The following is a 24253-nucleotide window of genomic DNA, read 5'->3' as shown; positions in this document are numbered from 1 at the left end:
ATACACCAGATCTAAGAAGATACTCTAACATGAAAGACAATAATCCACCTTCGATTGTGGAGGGAAACAGTTTTCTCCAAACAAAAGGAAAAACAAGACAAGTATCCAAAATCATAAAGATGCCTCTCGTAACCCCTAACAAAAATAAAGAACAGCATGAAAGTGGAAATAAGACATTAACAAAAGAAAAAAGACAAGCCAATGAAAAACCAGCATGTCAAATATACATAAAAAGAACAAACCTGAATGTAGTGGTGAAGCACAATTTCGTATTGCTCCTTTAGACTAGCAAAGAACACTAGCTCATCAACTCTACCATAGCTGCAACAGAAAAAATAACAACATAGAGGACAATAAAGCCTGAGTCAAACTATTAGAACATATTAGGGAAGGAACAAATAATAAATATATGAAGTGAAGATGAGTGAACTTTTACAAAGGACGAGTTCAATTTTTTCCCTAGATAACCATAGATTTCTTTTTTTTCATGAGATTTCAGCTTGAAAAAACATTGCAGGTCACAGCATTTAAAATGTCAAACATGTTCTACCAGGTGAGTCTCTGACATGTACATATGTACAGTCAGCAATTAGTATGACATGAAAATAAGTACTACGTTTCTTCGAGGAAACGGAGATAGAAAAGATAAGTAATTGGACTGACAAAAAAAGAAATTTACAAGAATTGGACTTAAAACCAAGTGAGAGATCAGTTGCCAGACAAGCTACCTTTCTAGTAGTTTCATGGTGGTTGCCTCATCCAATACATCCTTGCAGTCACTTAGGAAAGCACGAAACTCTTTAATGAGTGATTGGTACTCGGTATTATTACTGTCCAACGCACCGTCATCTTCCAGAAGCAGCCGATTGATCTGCAAGCAAGATGTATGAAATCAAAAGCCTAAAAAGGCCAATCATCTATGTTCAAATTACAGCCACCATGTTATCATTTAAAGAATACACTTTGGTCTGAAGATGGATAAGTGGAATCATTCCATTAATATTCAGCTTCCTCGTATCGCATTAAGAGAGCTTAAGAGAAAAGAGATATATTGATAATTAAGCCATTAGGTACTCATGACAGACCAATATATAGGTGTCAAACACAGTACTAGTATTATACTTGTATTACAATATCAAACTTAAATTTTTAATATTTTAAGCATTCTAGATTTTGATATTCGATTAAAATTGAACATTCTACAATAGATATTCAGTTCTCCAAAATTTTGTTGAAAATTCAAGTAAGGTGCTTGAAAGTAACCGCTCAAATGACTAATACCCTTTCCATGGAGAATCCACTCCTTAGTTGTCGCAGTGCTGAATCTGGCCAGTTCTCTAGGCACTTCTTGAAGGCAACCAATGCAACAGCATACACCCTTCCCTTTGTTCTAAATGACATTCTCATCAATTACACGGTTTACTGCCCAATTGAGTTGGCTTTGTCAAAATATCTCATCACTAAAAACTCAAGGTGTCCCTCTCCCAAAACAGTCATGAAAATAGGCATAGAATCAGGGAGTGCAGCTAGAATGACCACTTAAATTATGCACAATGCTCCGAAATAGCATCGGTAGAAGATTACCGTCAGACAATCACCAGGTATAACAGTGGTGTCATTGGAAAAGACGCCAAAAGATATAAGTTGTAGAGTGTTATTCCATAAGTGGGATTTGGGAAAGGTAGAGTGTACACAGACCTTACCCCTACCTCGTAGAGGTAGAGAGGTTGTTTCTGAAAGACCCACGGCTCAAGTGCATCAAATCAAAATAGTTATGAACGAGGAAATACGGCAATGAAGAAAACATGGAACTAACTCATGAAAAAAATGCTGCCAGGCACATATCCCAAGGCTCTCCTCTAAATACCCTTGTGGTCCTTTAGTCTCATCCCGCCATGGTTTCTGGCCACCAGAATCCTTCTTCTCTCTCTTCTCTTCTCTTACTCAACCTTTTCTTATCTATGGAGAATCGTATCTACTTCAAATTAGGGGGGAAATCTTATGATCTTACAGAAACTATGTCTCCCTCTGAGACTTGATTCGAATGGGTTGAAAGTTGCAGACTTTACATCAGGAGAATGGTGCTATCTAAAGGGGCACTATGGTGGCTCTACAGAAGACTCAAGGAGGCTTCAGATGTCAGGGGGGAGAGATATTAGTCTTGGAGAGGCAGAGACATTTCAAGCAACATTTGTTGCTCCCAAGTTCAATAAATAGGGAAGATACATTTCTATCATCACAGTTCAAGCATATATTACCTGAGAACAATTTTAATGATGGGTAGTTGGGATTGTACATCGCATTGAAAGCTTCATTAATAGGGGGTTTATTACAAAACAGTAATTCTGGGGCACAAGATTCAGGGGAACAGATTTCCCAACATAATAAAGAAGGTGGGAGTTACATAGGTGCTTTCTACAAAAACAGATGGACTCAACGAGAAACAAAAGTTATGCCAGTTCAGAATCTTCTTTAAGCTTCTTCTCCAAATGAAAAAGACCTTCACAGATATTTGATCCGCAGTTTCCCGGGGTGCGACGAGATTCCCACTCATAATGACTTACTTGGAAGGGCATCTTCGACATGAACAGAATTCAATTCCTTTGAATTCCAATCAAAGAGAAATGTGGAACACATCATGCAAGGTGATCGAAAGAAGCAAGGCAAATGACTGAAGCCTGAATGGTGGACTCCTACTGTTGGAGCTTATCCTGGACTAATTTCAACTGGTTTTGGGTTCGTGTTCTTGGTCTACCCCTCCATCTTTGGTCAGTGGAAGTTTTGAAAGAAATTGGAGATAAATGTGGGGGATGGCTAGAGACTCTGAGTAAGAAACCTCCCTCAAAAATGACTTGTATTGGGCTCATCTCAGGGTTAAGAGGCCAGCAGAGAAGATACCTCAGTTGAGATCTAATTTTCACACTTCTGATCTGATGTGTGGCTCCGACAAGATACAGACATTCAAAATTGGGTTTACCCGATGATCGAGATGTTAGTCCTAGGTTTGGGGGATAAAGCGACCTTCCTAGAACTTCTTATGGGGGATAGGGACTTGTCATCTTGATCGATAGAGAGAGAAGGTTACCGACTGAGGGGAGAAGAGGATTATCCTCCGGTCTTTTGCCTTAACGCAAATAGACAATGTGAGGCCCCTAAAGGGCCACGTGACCAGCAGCAGTGATTCTCCAGACCCATATTCTCATAAAGATATTGGCCTTTTCATTTAAATAACTCGTTAGGGCCTTTATCTCTTATAACAGCCCCTACTCTTATCACTACTCTTCTGTTGAAGCCCAAGAAAATTTTGACACATGTACCTTCAGACTCTATTTTCACCTCTTAGGGAGAAGATAACCCAATTTTAGAAATTCTTGAGTGCGAGGAGCTGGAAGGACATATGAGAATGGCAACAGGAACTGTGGAAAGGAGAGAACCTAGGAAAAGACATGCAAATCTCTCCCGGTGCAAACTCCTATAGCAATGGAACTAAAGGAAGAGACTGTGCATGCAGAGAATTCAAGTAATGATATGCATTGGGGATCAAGCGGGAAGATTGAATTTTACAGTGACCCAATCCCACTTCAAGTCAATGAATTTCCCACAAAGGAGGACATTGAAGCTTGGGCTACTATATGGGTTTACTCTAATGTTATCAAACTTAATCAATTATATGGGACTTCTTTTGAAGAGTTTGAACATATTGCTTATGATTTGCTCATGAAGATTGATCAAAAAAGGAACTTATCGATGCAGAAAGCTGAGAACCCAAATCCTGACAGTAACAAACGGGTGGTCTCCAAGGAGGTCAGGAATCTAGCTTTTGACATTAAATTTTAAGACAGTGAACCTAGAGGTAGAGGGAGGATCTTATCTCAAAAAAGCTTACGAAGAGAAAAAAATTGTCTTGAAATGTGAGGGAGGTGAATAAGAGTGTTGTCAAAGGCGCGCTTAAGCCTTGAAGCGAGGCTCAAAATGTGTTTAGTGCTTCGCCTCGCTTTATGTGCGCTTCGGTGTGGTCATCAAGGTTCTAAGGCAAACGTTTCCTTGCCAATGAGCCTCTTTTGAAGAAGTGACACTAAACAATTGATATTTCACTTTATCATATCTTTTTTTCAATTTCTTTGGTCATATATTTGTCATTCTTTTTTATAATTATTGGTCTTGGACTAAACATATATATTTGTATCTTTTATAATTATTGATCTTGGACTAAACATATATCCGAATAAGAGTATCTATTTCATCCACCCTACACCAATACGATGTGTGACATCATCGATCTCCCCAATTCCATGGATTAAGGATCCAAGAGACATAAGAAGGGTGAAAAAATGAAATGCATCTATCAAACGGGCAGCAATAGGCGAAACCTACTTCGTTTCATCTCTACAAAGATCGCAGAGGCTCTGACATCATGTAAGAAAACAAGACCAGAAAAGAAATATAAAAATGATTTGGTGACCTAATGAATACAAGACACGCCAAATTACAAGTGTCAAATGCAATACATTTGTTATTTTTCAAGAGTTGGATGATATCCAACTTAGCAAAATAACACTTTGTAACTTTTACATTCTATTTCTAAGTTCTAACACACTAACACAACACTCAACATATTGACACCCATAACCAAAGCATTCAAATAGATTAAAAGCTTCAAATCCCATGTGTTTGCCGTGTAGAACACTTTGGGATCGTTTGGTAGGGTGTATAAGAATAGTATTGAATAGGGTGCATTAGTAATGTTGGCATTAGTAATGTTGGTATTAGTTATGAGCATTAGTTGTATTGAGATTATTTCTTACGCACTATTTGGTTTAATGTATTAACAATAATATGCATTACATAATTTCTAAAAAAAATATTTATTCACAAAAATACCCTCCATAAAATACAGTGGAAAGGATGTAGAAAAGGTTTTGAGGGGCGAATGTGTCTTTAACCATGCTAATGCATGCATTAAAAATCTTTGCATTGCTAATACCATAATTTGGCATGTATAGTTATACATAGCATAATACCAAATAGAGTGTATAACTTATGCTTGCATACATAGGTTGAAAAGATGTATCAAATAATGTATTAATAATACACAAAGTTAATGCATGCATTATTTTTTTCTAATAAATCCTACCAAACGACCCCCTATTCTCTTTTGACTTTGTCAATGGTGATCCATCATCACCCCCGTTACTTTTCCATTCTTAATCATTCTTCTCAAAAAAAAACTCTCTAGTAACTAGTTGTACTCTATTCAATCTAAAAGATTGGTTAAGTGATAATCCAACTAGAGTAGGCTTCCTTTTGTAGAAGACATCTGGAACTGCTTCCTCACTATGTTTGGTCTACACTGGGTCTTCCCCAGAACATCGAGGAAGCCTACTCTAGTTGGATTTTTTGGAAAGTTGATAAAAGCATCAAGAAGATCTAGAGACTGATTCCAGCAGTAATTTTTTGGTACATCTGGAATCAAAGAAATCACAGATGCTTTGATGGAATCTCAACTCCAAGCCATACACTAAAAGCTAGATGCCTAGTCAATCTGTTTAGTTGGAACTTTTTGTGTCCTGTTAATAATGGTGACAGTTTTTTGGTCTTTGTTAGCTCTTTGATCCTGGCTTAGTACTCATGTAAGGGAACTAACTCAGTAGCTCTCTTTCTTTGTACACTGATGCTCTTTAATGAAATCCGTTACTTCATAAAAAAAGTGACAACTTATTAAAATGAGTCGGAAGCTAGCAAGTGGATTAGCAAGGGCAAATCCAGAACTTGAATGTGGTGGGTCCTACTAAGGCTAAAAAGGACAGCACTGTATGCTAAACTCCAATATACATGGGGTTTGGGGAAGAGAAGGCCGCATAGGACCATTTCTGCTTCCAGGAGCAGATTCCAACACCATTTCCTTTCATCATACTCCTTCATAGATCTCCATATGGTTGCATAATTTGATTGGTTTTCTATCCCCAATATGAACTCTATCTTTTAGATAATGACCACAACCCATGATCCTTCACAAATAACTTCTAAAGCCATGTTGTTAGTATGGCTCTACTAAATACCCTCAAGTTCCTAACCACTACACCTCCCTTACTAGGAATGTCATTGTTTCCCAATTAATGAGATGGTACTTTTTCACCATCCCCTATCCTATAGAATATTGCTTAGTAGTTTTCCCAACCTCTGTGCTAGACACCAGTACAGGTGACAAAGACATGTGGTAAGGCGGATGATTCAAGTTCGACCTATACATAATAGGAACTGGAAACAGAGATATTTCCAACAATGGCATCAGAACAAATTTACAGTTTATGAAACCAGGGAAAAAGAAAAGTAACCAAACTTTTAATCAAAAAAGCTCAGTTCAAAAAGAGATGAACCTTATCAAGATATAATTCAGTTGCCCATGTTGAAATCATTGTTATTTGACACTTTTCATCCTTTGAAAGATTATCAAGCTTCCGCAGGAGAAATGTTCTCAATGCATCCTGCAAGCAAAGAGGGGTTATATCCAGGAAGAAATTTTCAACTAATTCTTTTTTTCTACTAATTCTATTATTTGTGGCTGTTTTTCTATTTGAAGTTTCCAGATGTCACAAGTCAGAAGACTAACAAAATTAACTTTCAATAGCAGACCAAGGAATACCTCTCATTATAACATGTGCAAAGGCAACAATAAGGATCAGAACTAAGATAACACTAGAGATCTGTTGTAAAAAGGGATGGGATCTCTACGCAAAGATAGGTTCATTATCTTCCTGAAGAATAATTGCTTCAGACTATGACAATGATAGGACTACTAAGCAAGAAGACAATCACGAGAAATTAAACTTCCCGTGGTTCTGAACTATTAGAATTTTTTAAATCAATAAGCAATAAAAGAACTTCAATAATAACCAGCACTAAGATGGCACTGCACAGCAGTACAATGAAGTTCTAAGAACAACACTGGAATATCTATACTACATCAGCAAACAAAAGCAGCAGCATCCCTCAAGCCCTGGTGAGGACTCTGTACTAAAAATGGAAACAGATACTAAACTGTAAAGAAAATTGGAATCCAATAACATTTGTTTTGTAACTATGAAGAGATATTAAATTATCAAAATTTGCAGTCAGGATCAACCAAATAAACATGTTTACCAATGATATTTAGTATTATAAATCCTCAGTATGATATATCTGGGTTTCATAAGCAGTAATTTCATATAAGTAACTCAAGACTAAATACAATAACCCATAATGAGTCGCCTGCAACGGACTCCAAATGTGAAATATCTAAATTCTAACAAGCTTCTTAGTTCTTACAGAATAATAAACCTTGTCTCTTAAAAACGGAACAACGGGAACAGTAGTATTCCTTTTTAGATATGAGTGTAGTTACTACTACCGATCATTGCCTCGAATGAGCAAGATGGATTTTTTTTAACAGCAAGATGGATTGAACTTAGATGAATTTGACCTTTTTGTTTTTTCAGTAAGTGAAAAAAGAAATATTTTCTTGCATAATCATAAATCAGTGTTCTAGAATTGAAAAGGTCATACCTGTTCGCCTATGCTAATGAACTTCAATGAGATCTCTTCAAAAGATAATACATAGTTAATCTGCAATATTCATTTCCTTGCATTAGAAAGGTCTCCAGTTCCAGGAATAAATATGGATTACTTGGTAGGCCTCCTATGTCAAACATAAAAGAAAACAAAAGGGACATGAATGAAAAGTTGAACTTACACCTTGTATGTCAATTCATCCTCAAGCAATATCTAGGCCCAAGGGACAGAATTTTAATGCAGAGACGTAGTTTTTACAGGAAATATTCAAGACAGTAATCAATTTGATACTATTGAAAATGTGAGGGATGATCTGAAGCTGACCTTTTAACAAGGGATTTATCAGGGGTTTCCCTTGGGGTATGATAGATAAAAGTATTTTCATTTATCAGGAAACAAAATTCTAATGGTTTTTGTAGAATAGAGTAGACATAGACATTGATTGCTACAGAAGTTCACAGAAATTTCCCTTTTGCTGGTCGCAATGAAATTTGAAATTAGCAAACAAGGATCAGATTTTTTGAAGGGCATGTGGCTGGTTCACAAGGATCAAGTTTACGAAAGTACAAAGAAACAACAACTAACAGAGAAATGGAAGTAAATAAATGAATAAGTTGATTAAATACTTTTGCATAGAATGATGCAGCTCTGAGGAACTCTTTGGCAACAAAAGCAGCTTCAGCCTGCATAACATGAGGTCTATGATAAAAACTCAAAAGAAAATATTCAGCCTTACAAGCAATAAGAGTTTCTTCTGTTTCTGATTAGGGGACAGTTATAAATGAGGCAAATATTCAAAAAAGAAAAAGCATCATATATCCCAGCAGAAAAGAATAAGTTCAAATCAGCCACCACCTGAACCAGATAAACTTGGTCTCTCTGCAGGGCATCACGACAACTAGCCAAAGCTGCAGCATATTCTTTTAAGTCCAAGTACACTTTCCACATATCGCGACCTTCATCATTTACAGACACCTAAATTCAGATTGTAGATTCAGAAACTGCAGCAGAAATATAATGGTACCACCACATCACATAAGATTTAGGACAATGACTGTTACCGCACCTGGAAGATAGAATTTTGGTCATATGCATAAAACAACCCAGCTGAGGCATCACTACATAAGCCAATAATACCTCTTGAAACTGCATCGGGTGTCTGATCAAAATAAAGTTCTTCCACTATTTGTTCACTTATCCTGTTCACCACCTACAAGACGTAAACTATAGCATAACTATACAAGGTATTCAAAGGTGAAATGTCCATTCTTCAGAATCAAGTGATTTGCTCAATAATTGGGCGTTCAGGTTGCCCTTGCCCTAAATTGTTGTTCTTCTAACTGTCTTCTGTGATCTGTCATGTGGTTAAGGGAGGACCTCTAGCATCCATATATTTAACAATGTAGAACAAGATTAATATTGCAAGAGATTGGATTAATGCTGCAAAGAAATATTGTTATAGACTAACTTCACCCAATAGGAAAACAACATACTCAGTGGTCTTGCAGAACAAATCAACCATGAAATGTTATTTCCTAAGATATATAAAATTTAAGTGGATAATGGCAGACGAAAGAAGATATATGACAAATGGAGTTTTTCTGTTTTGATGGAATATCAACTCTAGCACACTCACTGAAGGCTAGATGTCTAGTTAGTTCATTCAATTGGAAGTTTTCTTATCCCTGTTAATAGTGTTGACAATTTTTTGGACTTAGTTAGTTCCCTGGTTCTAGCATAGGCACTCATATATTGGGGCTAACATTGTTTTTGGTCTTCTGTTTTGGACCTAACAGACTTTTTGTCTGTTGTAATTTTGGAATCTTCCTGATGCCTTATCAATGATATTGTCTTACTTCATCAAAAAAAAAAAAGCAAATGGAGTCTTTTATGTCTACTTAGGTTTGATGTACACTATTTATTTTTTTAGAATACAGATACTGGTATCGAAAATACTAAGTTGGTGTACACTAAATGAACCTAAAAGTTAAAGCAAACTTAGTCGTCAATATCAGCACTGACAAAATAGAGGTGTGCAGATGAGAAATTTGAGGATATCATAGCTGGTCTTATTAGGTCTAAGACTTCCACACAATCATGTATAAAGCTAAGAATTTGCATCAGCTATCCTTTTCTGTTGAGAGAAAATGGAAATTACATCCTAGTTTCTTCATGTGCAACAAACCAATATTTGTTTAATATCATGAAATCATGAAGCTTAGTGAAAAAGCAGCTAAAATTTACGTTAGAACATTATGGCTAACATATATATGATTGGAATTTGGTAGACACGCTAAACAATTTCCAAAGTGATAAAAACTCAAAAATGGAAGAATATATGTATACCTCATAATTATTACTTCCATACCATCTAAGTTACAAGTTCATTTTTTGGTATGTAATTATACAATATACAACCAAACAAAAAATTTCACAGAATTCCAGTCTTAGGTTTGAGCATACCAAAACCCCAAGCCATATATTGCATATAGACATAGGCATGCATGAACAATAATTCCAACTTTAGAAACTGCTACAACTAATTGATTTATAAGTAGACACAGAAACAAAGTCATGGAAGTACCACTAACACACCTTAACCTTGTTCCCGATGAGAAGTAGGAAATGAAACTCGGATATAGCCAGAGAGCTAGGTTTGACACCTTCAACTCCTTCAGAGAATTTAGAGTAGTCCAGAAGAGCTTTGTTTTCCACAAAGTTTTCATCCCCATTTGGCGAACTACAGTGAGGTTTTCAACAATTGTAGGAAATATCAAAAAAAAAGTATAGAACTCTAAAGTTTAAATAAAATTTGAATATTAAGGCCATGAGATGAAAGTACTCGGAATTGAAACAAACCAAAGAAGTAAAGAAATAAGCAACAGGTGGTAAATCTACCTGTGTTGTGCTCCAAATTTTAGGTCACCATGGTAGATACCTGCTCCAGAAAGCCATGCGAAGTGTACAGCCCTCCTTTGCTGGATAAAGAAGTGCAGTTCACTGAAAGAAGAGAATCCAATAACTCCTAACATCATTTGCAAATGAACAAACACAGTATGTTTTGAATGCACTTGGAAATTTAACAAGTTAGTCTGTTGAAGGAAATCAACAAGTTCAGAGGTACCTCTCCAGATCCAGATACTATTAGGTGGAGACATACTACTGATGGGGTGTTCACCGTGAACATATTGTATAAGATGGAAATCTTGGGGCAACCTGGAGGCAGTATAGGTCCATGGTCAAATGTGTGGGATTGTCTGGCACCTCGTAAAATCAAATGCTTCGCTTGGCTGGTAGTCAGAAAAGCTTGCCTAACACATGAAGCCCTTCAGAAGAGACGAATAAGATGTTTTCTTTGTAATGAGTATGCAGAGACAAATAGCCACTTATCTATGCACTGCAAGGTGACTGGCCACAGTGGTCACTTTTTTTGAGTCTCTGGTATCAAGTGGACTATGCCAGAACACACTGCAGACCTCCTTAGTTGTTGGATTAGGAGAGATTGTAGCAAGTCACAAAAGAGATCCCTGCATGTATTTGGTGGACAGTGTGGAAAGAAAGGAATGGATGGTGCTTTGAGGATGGATTTAGCTCTCTACAGAAAATTAAGGGGAACTGTATTGCTAATCTCCATTTCTTGAGTAAAGAAGAAAACATAGAGGAGGTTGTCCAGTTGGTAGATTTTTTAGGATTTCTGTAATTACTTTTTTCTGCTCTTTAGTTTTTTAACATTTCACTGTTGATATCTTTTTGGAGGTGGCCCGCCTAACCCTTAATGCTGAGGAATACGATTACCAGTTCTCAAAAAAAATTGACAATTATATAAAATGATAGTTAGTCTAATATGGTGCAAGCTCAAAAGTGTCTTCGACGATGAAAGTTGTGAAAGCTATATCCAATGATGAAAAAAAAACATCACTTGCTGTGAACTGGAGTAAGGCTAGGTGGAACACAGGAGGGTGTATTTGTCTGTCAGTGCACATGCCACAATAAATAACCAAGCTCTTGACATATGTCTGATCAACCAAATCCAAACTCCATAAATCACTTGCAAGGTTCAGTCTATCATTCCCTTGAAGTGGCATAATTGAATGCAAAGGAAAAGTATTTCATTAAAACATGATTGTTCACCAAAGTGGCTTTGGTAAACATAATAAGTCAGTCCTAGTATGAACAGCAAATGAAGTTTTTGAAAGGCTCTATATTCCACGACTGAAATGTGCCTCTTTTTCATTTTCCTCCTAAACTTCGCCACAATTTGCTCAACTGATTGGAAAAATGTAACACTTTGCACATGTTGAGAAGCCACAAATGTCTCTTCCTAAACAGTGTGCTTTGCCAAATAACGTCCAGATACTTTCAATGCAGGAAATCACTTCTAACAATTAGCTATTCCAACAAGACTAACAAGAAAATTAGCACAAGAAAACCAAATTTTACGCATCAGAAATGACATTTGATTTTAAGTTTGAGTTATTAAGTTACGAGTACTGGGATGCAAATTTAGAAGAAAATTGGACAAAGGAAAGAGTGACAAGTTGTTCCACTAGCAATCATGTGGAAAATACAGAGGCACAAATAGGAGGGCTTTTTAAGGGACGGAAAATTCATTTAAGCATATTGAAGAAATATTTCTGTTTGATTTTTTTATGCACATTTTAGAGCATCTTTGACATTTCGGTAAAATGTTAATACTGATGACTTAGTGTTGTTTGTGGAGAACCAAATCTTTCAGTAAGATTCTCTACAAGGGTATATGTCTTGTATGAAGAGTTTTCTCAATCATTTCAACAAATTACTAACCTTGTCAAACAAAAATACAGTTATAAGCACTATTACCTCCAAATATGTGTTTTTGGATGCATATACATGCAAATTACAGAACTCACATAGAGTTCGCAGGAGATGTAAAGCATACTTGCATCTATATATACAACCATTTTGTTGTTTGATGAAATTTTTGTTAGTCATGCACCTTACTACTTTGAAAAAGAGCCTTGGCGTAACGGGTAAAGTTGTTGTCATGTGACCAGGAGGTCATGGGTTCAAGCTGTGGAAACAACCTCTTGCAGAAATGCAGGTCCCCGGACCCCCCGAATAGTGGGAGCTTAGTGCACTAGGCTTCCTTTTTCTCTATGCTCCTTAATACTTACATAAGGATAAGAAAAACACTTTAAAAGACTTTTATATGATAATAGTTGAATTTATAATTTTTGTGGTCAACGGCAGTGGCACATTAAGAGGAGAAGTTATTAGGGAGTAGCATGATTTTACACTGAACTTTCAATCATTAATTTCCAGCGCTGGAGTGATTGGAGGACTCTTTCGAGTTCCTGCCAATTGCAATTCCTTCTAACTAACATATTCCAGGGCTGATCAGACTTACGTGCAGCAACTGCAGCACAGGGATTGATGTCTGAGGGAAAGAGAACTAGAAAAGAGTCATTATCGAGTATCGACTGTTAGACCTAAGTGATTTACTTCCGCTTATTTGATTTGAATCGAGGAATGCCGTGGTTTGCCTGGCTTGGGATAATCGGGTGCCATCACAACCAAGGGGATTTGGATCGTGACAGGGATCCCCTTGTCTAAATCGATGTTTGGAAGGAAGAACACCCTTTGGGAGTTCTATTACTATTAATGGGTGGCTCCGTGATTTCTATGGGCACAGGCATCCCAGGTAATTCAGTCTTATGGTTCAGACCATTCACCGAGATGGAAAATCTGACGGTATATATGCAAACGTTGTCCAACTGCTCCAAAATCTTGTGCCCAAAACTGTAGATATTCCAATAATTGAGTTAGCCTTTGAGCATTTTCATTCTCTTTACACTCATGTGTCTCCTACTAACAAATCTTTGTTTTCTATCAACTCATTCAAACGAATAGTTATTTTTCAGTTTGGATCATTCTGACTTCAAAAGTTTTGAGACCTGTGATGAAAAGCAGATTCCTCACCATATTTGCAATTTCTAGGATATCAAGAATGATCTAGAAAAGATCAGAAAGGAAAGAGGTGAAAGGGTAACAAGTAAAAGAGAGGATGAGTGAGATGGGCAGAAAGATTTTCCATAGTCAGGGGGGCAAAGATAAGGCAGACCTTCTGTTTCTACAAAATAGTTTGGGAGTTACAAGCTCTATTGTAACTTTGACATGTTAGATTAATACCGACATCATTGTATAATGATATTCAAATTAGTAATTTTAATTGATATTTGATTATTATAGTATTCAGGAAAGCTCACTGGAGGACACAAATGAACGAAAATTTGAATGATCAGTTTGCAATGGTTCTGTTGACCAGAATGAGAAGAAACATGGGTGGGGAGATTCGGGAGAAGTTAACTCCTATAATAGTTAGTTCTTCCTTGGGAAGCTTCTGGAAGTATGGCTCACGCTTGAGTCCCCCCGTGAATCTCCCTTCTGAGAGGAGGTGAGTATGAGCGTGTGGGAGGAAGTGAGCTTCTCAGTTTATCTCCTACCAATGTATTTATCATGTTCATTATCAAGCTTTCTCTAATTTTTGCAGGAGATTATTCCATTGAAGATAACCTAGAGAAAAGAAAGTCTTTCTCTCTCTTCCAAAGGCTAGTTTCCCTTCAATATTCTAATATATTAATTTGTTCAGGTGGTGGAGGTTATCAGGACACTATCAGGATATGAGTTACACTAGCTGTAGTTTCAAAATCACTGTTAGAGAGATTTTGGATTTGTCAGAGCAGGACATTACAACAAAAATGAATTACATTATCCATCTTCCAGGATAGTGGATTGAAACAGCATACGAATGCTTCTGCCACAGTAACACATCCTGCAGTAAGGAGATGATGGAGCTTTGTGACACATGGAAGTCTGAAATTGTTATCCATTTTTCATGTAGTTAATGAAAATAATTCCTCACAATTTGTGCTCCCTAAATTTATTCATTTATATTATGTCTTTGGCAGGCCCCTCAGGTGGTGACCGATTCGTCACATAGCCAAGCGCGTGGAAGTGTTTATTATCTTTCTTCTAATATATTTTCTACTGTAATGTTGAATTATGTGGTTCTAGGTCATCTAAAAACTTAAGTAAAAGACTGACTTCCTTCCAATTGTTTTGACAATCTCAAAAATAAGGAACTTGCCTGTTAGGTATTTCACCAGGAAGCTCCATGAAATGAACTGTGCGGTCCACGTAGCTTGCAAAAATCGCCTACACAAACCAAAATGCATCAATTCAATGAAATGTATTGACCATCAGATCACGATATGTCAATGAACTAGCAAAACTTTATTACAATAATAACAGGAATTGATGTCCAACAAACAGAATCTCAATGGAGAATTAAGGCACAAGGACTTTGAGGAATATTAACAATTTTTTAATTCATGGGCAAGTGATGGAGATAATTAAGTAGAGAATGAAAGATGCCAGGCAAAGATATTACAGCACATAAAATCTACAGGAACAGCTTCCAAATGAATAGATCAACAGCTTTGTACAACTTGATCCAGCAGAGCTGTTGGGAACAAATAAAAATTAAGTCCTAACTCTGTTCAAAACCTCTTCAACAACAACACTCAAGATTCTGTGTACTTAGTTAATAAGGAAAAGAAAGACCACAAGAAAGTAAGTGTACCAAGTTGAAATGTTCAACGAAGCCAAAAGAAGTCAAGGCAGCAGGAGTAGAAAAGTGGACCAAGACGTACCCAACAATTTCAAGTTTCCAAACTAAAGAAGCACAGTTCGTCAATATGAAAAGCTAAAAATTCTTGATATAGATTTCAAAGATGATTTCATACCAGTCAAATTCCAATCACACATATAAAGATATTCAACATAATAACAATGAAAATCGCACGAAGGAAAACATAGACAAACCCGGAACCTAATTAAGAAAGAAGCTATTTATAGTATTTGGCAGCACCATGTGCTAGTAAACTGAAGATGAAAGTGAAATCAGAAAACCCTAATAATCCATAAGAAAAAGAACGAAGATATTGAGGGGAAGGAGCCAGTCAAACTGCAGAAATGATGACTACTAAATAAAAACTTACATCAAGTGATCCAATCCCTGTGAAAGAATAAAGTCGAGTAGGTGTAACAGCCATCACATAAAATCTGGTACCATTGTGCACACTTGCTGTTTCCATCTACAAGAAGATGAAAGAAAGGAAGGCTTTCATTAACATCATCTCGGTATGAAATGACATGAGCTACTTGATTAAATTGAGAAGGGAGTGGAAAGGAAACAGGTAAGCCATTTGATTGCTTTCTCCTTTTGGGGGAAAGAGGTTAAAAGAAGGAAAATAAGGAAGAAAGAAACTAGAAAGCACTGAACCTGCAAACCAGTGAATGCCTCAGGTAGTTCTTTAAGTTCAAATAGTAACTTAATGTACTTCTCCATTTTATCCTTTACATCTACAGCCATCTCGTAAAGTTGACCATTGTCCGTACCCAAAATGATTTCTCTAGTTGAAGCTGAAACCATTATCCACAATTAAAATGAAGAAAAAGAAAGCATAACTATTCTGACTGTCCGTAAATTGTCAAAATCTTGTACTAGAACACAAGAAATTAGAAAGCACTGACCTACCTTCTGTTATATGTTGTCTGTTCCAGGCAACAGCATTGACAACAAGACCTTTTAGTTTGCTCAAAATACGAGGCTTTGTCCATTTAGCATGAGTATAATATGTATCGGCACCACTACTGCCAATAACAGTGGCAATACAGTGGCTCCCTCCAGGGTCAACAAAAACCTTATGAATTGATTGTTCCCCAGGCCTGCCAACAGAAAGATCTATATCTGCAAAAATAATCCAATAAAATTAACCTATTTCCCTTATAAATCTGACACAAGTAGTGAAAAATAAGCGCCACCAAGATATGCCTCGTTATGTAGAGGTCTAAAACTTAAGCACAGTCAACACTGGATTCAAGGAAGCATTCCCCAGAGGTCACATAGCACAACAATTATAAATTTCAATTGAAGCTCTTTTTAAGTTGCTACATAAGCAAATAACATCGAGAAAAGGGAAGTTTCATTTCTCTCCACACAAAAGAAAAGTAGAACCAAGTTCACATTATGCAATGCATCCCAATGATCTTTCTTAGTTCAAGGAAAAGTTCAAAAAAAGAAAGATCATATTTGCGAAGGAATAAAAGATTAAGACACAATACCACACAAGATGTTTAAATTACAAGGAAGCATAATAGGAAAACTTTAAACATACCATCCAAAACCTTTGAATATACACTTCAAAGAGCTATTGCCTATTTTTTGAGAAAGTTAACATGAGCTATTGCCTATTTTTTCATCTTATTTTTTTTTGAAGAAAAAATAGGCAATAGCTCTTTGAAGTGTATATTCAAGGTTTTGGATGGTATTGCCTATTTTTTCTTCATCTTTTTTTTCTTGGGCACAAAGGTAGTGTATGGGCCACAATGTGCGTCCCTTCACTATCTTACCAGGTACTGGCTACCATCCACCATCACAAGTACCGGGTGACTATGTCCATCAACACTTAGATAAATGGGGAAAAATCACCTAGTGTATGCCCCACCACTAGAGGGGGATTTGAACCCTTGTTTCTCATGATTTAATTTTATTTTTTTGAGAAAGGTCTTGTTTCTCATGATTTTCATCCCACTTTCTTGATCATTAGGTCACATCAATAGGTCTCAAATGTTCCTTCAGCCTTAGGCTGCAATTATATTCTAATCACTCTCCATTCCACACAAAAATGCTTCAAAGCTACTTGTTGAACTTTCTTGCATCAACTCTTGCCAAATGCAAAAAAGCTAAAACAGTGGATTCTTCCTCCTTTTTTTCTTGATAGGTTAAAATAGTGAATTCTCCCTTAAACACAACAACCTAACACAGAGCACATGTTCCACAAAAGAAGGAGAAAGAAGTTGTATAAGAAAATAGCAAAAGGTCTGTGTTGCCAAAAGCAACTTAAAACCAAATAAGCATCACATCTGCAAGGAAGTACTTAGTATACTCTTTATTTTTAGTCACTATCATTAAGTGTTCTAAGAAAAACTGAAGGCTTTCACTTTCATAAGAGCTTCATACACGGTCAATCTTTTTTGTCACAAGATCTAACTAGTAGTTGTTTTGAAAAAGGCATAGGAGCTAAAAGGGCAAGTCAGAAGGTCTCCCTAGCCTATAAATTATAGGAAGAGAAGAACACCGTCTCCCTATATCTCTCTCCCCCTTCCTATGTAAAATTATAGTTCGTAATGAACACCATCAGAAGACATCGACCATCACCCCAGCCAACATCAAACTCTGTGACAATCATCTGCCTCATAAAGCTCACTTGAAAGCTTCAACACTTTAAATTTGTTTGTGAGAAAGGCTTCAACACTTTCATAATGTAAAAAGGAAGAAAAAAAAGTAGAACTAAAAGACATAGAATGAGAGGCATGAAATTGAATGAAAAAAGATAAACAGACTGTCACATCAAATTCTGAAAGTGGTAGAAAATGAGCTTTGACACCGTCAGCATCCAAATGTAAGCACCGAAGTTTGAATGTGACACTGAGGCACTATTTGCATGAGAACTGAGAATCATTCGGCTACATAAGCATTCTCTTAAAACCAATTCCATGCATGTTCTTTATCAGGAAAAGAATAAATAAATGTCCCACACACACACACACACACATGCACGCAATTCCAAGCAAGTTCATCACATTTTACTTAATGGGTTTTATTCTATGACTGCTACTTGAACTCCTTAATAAGACAACAATATTGGTTGTGGATGTTACCAATCTACCCTGTTCCAGCAAATCAAGTATAGCATAACAAACATTATGCTAAACCTTCATCCAGAAAAAGAAAGAATGAAACAAAGAAAGAAACATTATGCTAAAGACATACAAGCATCAGGGATATGAGACCACGGACAAAGTTGTCGAGTAATGGAGTACTTTTCCAGGTAGGTTTAAGCTCAAAAGGGCATTAAAAGACCAATTACGGATACGCACGTCACAAATCTTTAAGATACAAGGTAAGAGCATGGTGTCTTTGTTACAAATTTCCATTAGAGTCGAGTCTTTTATGCAGATGTACCGTAAGAATCACCCACTCCAAAGTCATGTCTGATCACCCAGCCTTTATTGGTTCCAAGAACGATGACATCATTGCCAGTCGCCATGCATGTAATGGCTCCACGGCCTTTTGTGGCATATCTTTCAAGAAGATCTACAGAGAAAACGTGGTGTCTTCTTTCCATTCTACGGATGAGATGACATAAGCAAACCAAATAAAAGTTGAGTCAGGCCAAAGTATTCCCAATCTTCAGTTATGAAAACTTATAAACGCTAAACTTTGTTGATTCTTGGAGGAGCACGCTAGCAATCAGCCAAATTAACAAAGTTTCATTTATGACAGGTGAACTTGCTAAAATCTAGTTAATATCAACAAAAATGGGGATGCATCTAATTTTAATCATTGTAAGGATGTTTGTCCGTAGTGGTGTCATTTCTTGTATCAGTCATATAAACATGAATTTTTACAATCTTATAACAAATCTACACTTAAGTTTCAATATACATCAAGTAGTTACTATTGAAGGAAAAAACTCAAACCATATTAACCAAACTATTTGATTCATAGTTTCAATGAACACCACAGAAACCAACTTAGCTTGCAAACATCATTCCATTCCATACATTAAAGTTGAAGTCGCTGCTTCCATATTAATATATTAACCAAAATATGTCCCACAACCTAAGATTAATTTCTTCATTTTCACATCAAACAACATCCCTCTTTTAGGCACACCTGGACTCCTAAGAGAAGCACTTTTGAGCTTAACTTAACTAAATCAATAGCTGGAGGCTACCATATAATATCTTCACAATAGTTTTTTGTGATTGATGACTTTCTAGCCTATAAACTATCTTCATCCATCATTGTCTTTGCCCTTTAATTCTCGAAAAATACTAGATAAAGAAACTCAAACTCTCGATAAGATTTCACCATTAAGAGCTGATTTGCACCTAGTTTATACACTAACCACTTATATTTATCTAGCAATGATCTCTTGTTCATCCTGAAAAATATAGAGTTGTTTAAGGTCACTCTCATCAACCAAGAAAATAGAAAACTTCATAAGAAATTGCATTTCCATTGCTCCAACCAGTTTCCTCTCTTCTCATTTTCTCCAATTTTCACATCCAAAATTTCCCTAAAACGTTACTCCATCTGTTTGTGCTACAAGTCTTACTGCTCTGTAGTTCTGAGCCATGGCTTTACATACTTTTAAAATCTTGTTATGTATCCAGCTTTAAATTTGGAGTGTTCAGATAGTTTGAGACATACAGAGCTGGTCATAAATAAAACTAAAAACATGGATACATGATACCTCATCTTTCAAAGATTTAAAGAAGTTCTTGAAACATCAAGCCCATTAATCATTATAGTTCAAGTAAAAATATCTCTTTGTGACATTTTATCAAATACCAAATAGGCTGCTAAATCTATACTCTAGATGCAAACACCAAAGCAATATATTATAAATAAAGAATTAGAATAAAACCAAATCACAATCAATGTAGAAAAAATAGAAGAACTAAAGTGATAACCATTGTCCTATGATACTAATAAGAGTAGAAAATATATCATTATAAATTTTAACAAGATAAGAAAAGAAGAGTGGTTACTTACTCCAAGGCGATAACTGATCAAGAGATGAATGTTAGTTGCAACAACGCATCAGCAACCAGGAGAATGAGCAAATTAGAATAACTATTCAGCCATAAAAAAAACATCAAAAATATGTAAATAAGACAATTAAGATGACATATCAAGAATATTGTCTGCAACTTTTGCAACTTGGAGAGATCGAGATAATAGAAAATAAAGAAAATTTACCAGTTATTTACACAGGAGAAAAAACAAGAAGCTCATCAGAGAAGAGATGACGAAAAGCTTATGGGAGAAAGAGATGCCGAATAGCAAGCATGAGAAAGGAGAGATCTGGTTCGCATCGGTCATATGTTGAAAGGGATTAACTAGATTTATTAGGGCATAATTTTGTTTGGCTGAAAGGACCAATTAAGTAAATTGATCTGGGATAAAATTTTCTTTTGGGGGAACTTGGCAGGCTTAAAAATGATTTGATGTAAGATAATAAAATTATGTACCAAAATATAACCTTTAGTGCCCATGGTTTTCAATTGCCAGTAAAAATGTGTCTATTCTCGGCAAATATTCAATGGGCAGCCCGGTGCACTTAAGCTCCTGTTATGCGCAGGGTCCGGGGAAGGGCCCGACCACAAGGGTCTGTTGTACGCAGCCTTACCTTGCATTTCTGCCAGAGGCTGTTTCCAAGGCTTGAACCCGTGACCTCCTGGCTGCTAAATTTTTTATTTTGTGAATACATTATCAGCAATTAGTCTATTGCCACTAAATGTCTTATTTGTAGTAGTATAGTGGCCAATGAAGTGGTTGGGAGCTATGAAGTCTCAGATTTGAATCCCAACGGAGATAAAAACACCAGTTGATTCTTTCCATCTACCCTAGCCTTAAAAGGACAGAGTTACTTGGTATGTGAGAGGTGATAGGTATCCCGTGAAATTAATCAAGGCGCGTGAAAACTGGAGCGAACACCACGTCATCAAAAAAACAAAAACAAAAAACAAGGAATATCAAGATGATAAATCAACAACCCCATTGAACATGCAGAAGACCTTGTTTTGCAATTTGAAACTAATGAGAGGGAGCTACAGGCGCATGAGTATTGCAAAAAAAACTCTACATGTTGGAGTATGGTTTATTAAGTATAACTGCAATCTCTTACTTGTCCAATCATACTTTAGTAGTCTTCATTCACAGTCTTATGTCAAAAGGTGCAAGTATGCTTAGAACAAAATTATCATTCAGAAGACCACTGTAACCAAAGAGAAAAAAAATAATGGCGGAGTCTGGAGCATGACACCAATAACCTAACTTGATGGATGAGTTGGGACATGGATTCATAGATATTTTTTATTTTTTATTTTTCTTTTTGCACATTTAGAACTGCTCGACCTGCTTTGAAATGTTTTTCCTTGAGTCGAGGGTGTATCGGAAACAGTCTCTCAAGGTAGGGGTAATTACACTAGGTATGTAGTTGTTGTTGTTGCTGTGTATTTAGAACTACATGAAAAGCATTATAGATCATAATCTTTACAATTGTGAACATTTAAAAAATATCATTGAAGAAATCATAGTCAAAGACGAAATACTATTTCACTCCTGAAATAGTAATCCTAGGATACAAAATAGGACAGAATCATGAAAGATAAGCCTGTTTAGCTCTGCAATTACTCACATTTTTTAATTATTGCAAAATGTAAGTCCATAAACTAATTCAATTCAGCGACCATTCCATAAATTACTTTCATCAACAATTTGTGTTATAACTCCTAAACACTGTCAAAATCCTAACATCAATTTCATGAAAAGAAAAATAGTTTTTTTGTCAAAGCGGGATCGAGAAGAAAATTATTATTATTTGTTCTCATGAATTTAGGGAAACTTACAACTCGATTTCACCGGAAAAGATGGAATTCTCCGCAGATAGAGATGAAGAGAGATTGTGTCGTTAAATTTACCAGAAGTAGATACAAAATTGGGGCTAAATGCGGGTCAGGTTCGGCAATGGAGATGAATTGATGGAGAAGACGGAGGGGACAGATGATGACAGCGAAGGAGCTCGTGATGGCGTGGGCTCCTGAGTGTCGATGAAATCTTATTTGTTACCTATTGTGTTCTACTTTTTAAAAAAAAAAAAAAACGAATTGACGACGACTGCTGAGTGACACCTGAGTATTGTTGCTGGAAGAATTGAAAAATTGATTTGGGGGAGAACTGACAATGGAGGGTTTAAGTTCTCCGGTCATGGGTGGGTTTTAATTCGTGGGTTGTTACGAAAATAAACTAAATTTAGTAAAATAAGGCGGAGAGAATAAGCGAGAAGAAGGAGAAACAAAATAGAGAAAAATATTGCCGTGTATGTATTGCTATATTTCTGTGCGTCCAAATAAATTGCAAGAAGATGGCAATTTATAACCAAAGAAAAGGGCAAGTTGTGCAAATTGTCTAGTGGGCCACATCTCATCAATTTGGTGGTGGGTCCCACTACGATGACATCCACCTACTTTTTTTAACACTCCTTCTTGAATGTCTATGTGTAATGTGTCTCATTAAAAACTTTACTAGAAAAAATTCAGTGGAAAAAAGCCTAGTGAAGAAAAAAAATATATATACGCATCTGGTAATACGCCTTGATTGTTGCCTCATTAAAAATCCTATCAGGAAAACTCAGTGGGATAAAATCTTAGTTAAGAAAAAAAGAGTGCAGCGCGTATTTTACTCTCTCTGATGAAGACATCATTTAACATCTCGAAGATAACGCATTTCAATCTTGTATCTCAATTTCTCAAAGGTTGAAGTTGTCAATGCATTGGTAAACATATCTGCTAAATTATCACTTGAACGAATTTGTTGAACATCTATTTCACCTTTTTTTTGAAGATCATGGGTAAAGAAGAATTTTGGTAAAATATGTTTAGTTCGGTCTCCTTTGATGTATCCTCCATTTAATTGAGCTATACATGTAACATTGTCTTCATACAATATTGTTGGAGCGTCTATTGTCAAAGAAAGGCCACATGTTTCTTGAATGTGTTGAATTATTGATCTTAACCAAACGCATTCTCGACTTGCTTTATGGATGCCTATTATCTCTGCATGATTTGAGGAAGTGGCAACCATAGTTTGCTTTGTTGAACGTTATGATATAGTTGTACCACCACATGTAAATAAATAACCTATTTGCAATCGACCTTTATGGAGATCAGACAAATATCCCTCATTTGTGTAACCAATCAACTGTGACGTAGATTCATTTGAGTAAAACAATCTCATATCTGTGGTCCTCGGAGGTATCTGAATATATGCTTAACTCCATTCCAGTGTCTTCACATTGGGGAAGAACTAAATCTTGCTAACAATTTTACTGAGAAAGCTATATCTAGTCTAGAATTATTGGCAAGATACATTAATGCACCAATTACACTAAGGTATGGTATTTCAGCATCAACAAGCTATTCATCATTTTCATGAGGTCGAAATGGATCTTTATTAATATTAAGAGATCTCATAATCATTGGGGTACTCAATGGGTGTGCTTTATCCATGTAAAATCTCCTTAAAATATTTTCTATATATGTTGATTGATGGACAAATATCTCATTTGCAAAATGTTCAATTTATAGACCAAGACAAAGTTTTATCTTTTCGAGGTCTTTCATTTCAAATTCTTTTTTCAGACATTTTACTGCCTTTGAAAGTTCTTCAAGAGTTCCGATAATATTCAAATCATCAACATATACTGTTATTATGAAAAATTCAGATCCAGACCTTTTCATAAACACACAAGGGCAAATTGGACCATTTTTATATCCTTCTTTTAACAAATATTCGCTAAGACGATTGTACCACATTCGTCCTGATTGTTTCAGCCCATATAAAAAAAATTAAAGTTTTATTGAATAAGTTTTTCGGGAATCTTTATATATTTCAGGCATTTTAAATCCTTCAAGAATTTTCATACAGATATTGTTATCCAGAGAACCATATAAATAGGCTATAACGACATCCATCAGATACATGCCAAATTTTTCATGAACTGCCAGATTTATAAGATATCTGAAAGTC

General features: G+C 36.1%; 1 protein-coding gene across 3 annotated transcripts in view; it reads right to left on the bottom strand.

The window, feature by feature from the left end:
- LOC129898803 (vacuolar sorting protein 18) overlaps window positions 1-22547 on the bottom strand; it is a 47758-nt gene extending 25211 nt beyond the window's left edge. For 2 of the 3 annotated variants that reach the window (XM_055973489.1, XM_055973491.1), the window contains exons 1-16: window positions 20423-20661; window positions 20216-20296; window positions 18617-18780; window positions 16127-16339; window positions 15872-16011; window positions 15588-15683; window positions 14675-14742; window positions 10447-10548; window positions 10144-10288; window positions 8615-8758; window positions 8404-8523; window positions 8175-8231; window positions 7543-7602; window positions 6378-6485; window positions 729-871; window positions 243-321 (exon numbers count right to left, since the gene is read on the bottom strand). In XM_055973489.1, the coding sequence (XP_055829464.1) occupies window positions 243-321; window positions 729-871; window positions 6378-6485; window positions 7543-7602; window positions 8175-8231; window positions 8404-8523; window positions 8615-8758; window positions 10144-10288; window positions 10447-10548; window positions 14675-14742; window positions 15588-15683; window positions 15872-16011; window positions 16127-16339; window positions 18617-18779 (1638 nt within the window). In that variant the 5' untranslated portion in view covers window position 18780; window positions 20216-20296; window positions 20423-20661. Of the gene's footprint in view, window positions 1-242; window positions 322-728; window positions 872-6377; window positions 6486-7542; window positions 7603-8174; window positions 8232-8403; window positions 8524-8614; window positions 8759-10143; window positions 10289-10446; window positions 10549-14674; window positions 14743-15587; window positions 15684-15871; window positions 16012-16126; window positions 16340-18616; window positions 18781-20215; window positions 20297-20422; window positions 20662-22074 lie in introns of those variants that run through there. The other variant, XM_055973490.1, reaches the window with a different exon arrangement.
- Window positions 22548-24253: the final 1706 nt, after the last annotated feature.

Source organism: Solanum dulcamara, chromosome 8 (assembly GCF_947179165.1).
Source record: "Solanum dulcamara chromosome 8, daSolDulc1.2, whole genome shotgun sequence".
NCBI classification, from domain to species: domain Eukaryota; kingdom Viridiplantae; phylum Streptophyta; class Magnoliopsida; order Solanales; family Solanaceae; genus Solanum; species Solanum dulcamara.
This window is presented reverse-complemented; position numbering and strand designations above follow the sequence as displayed.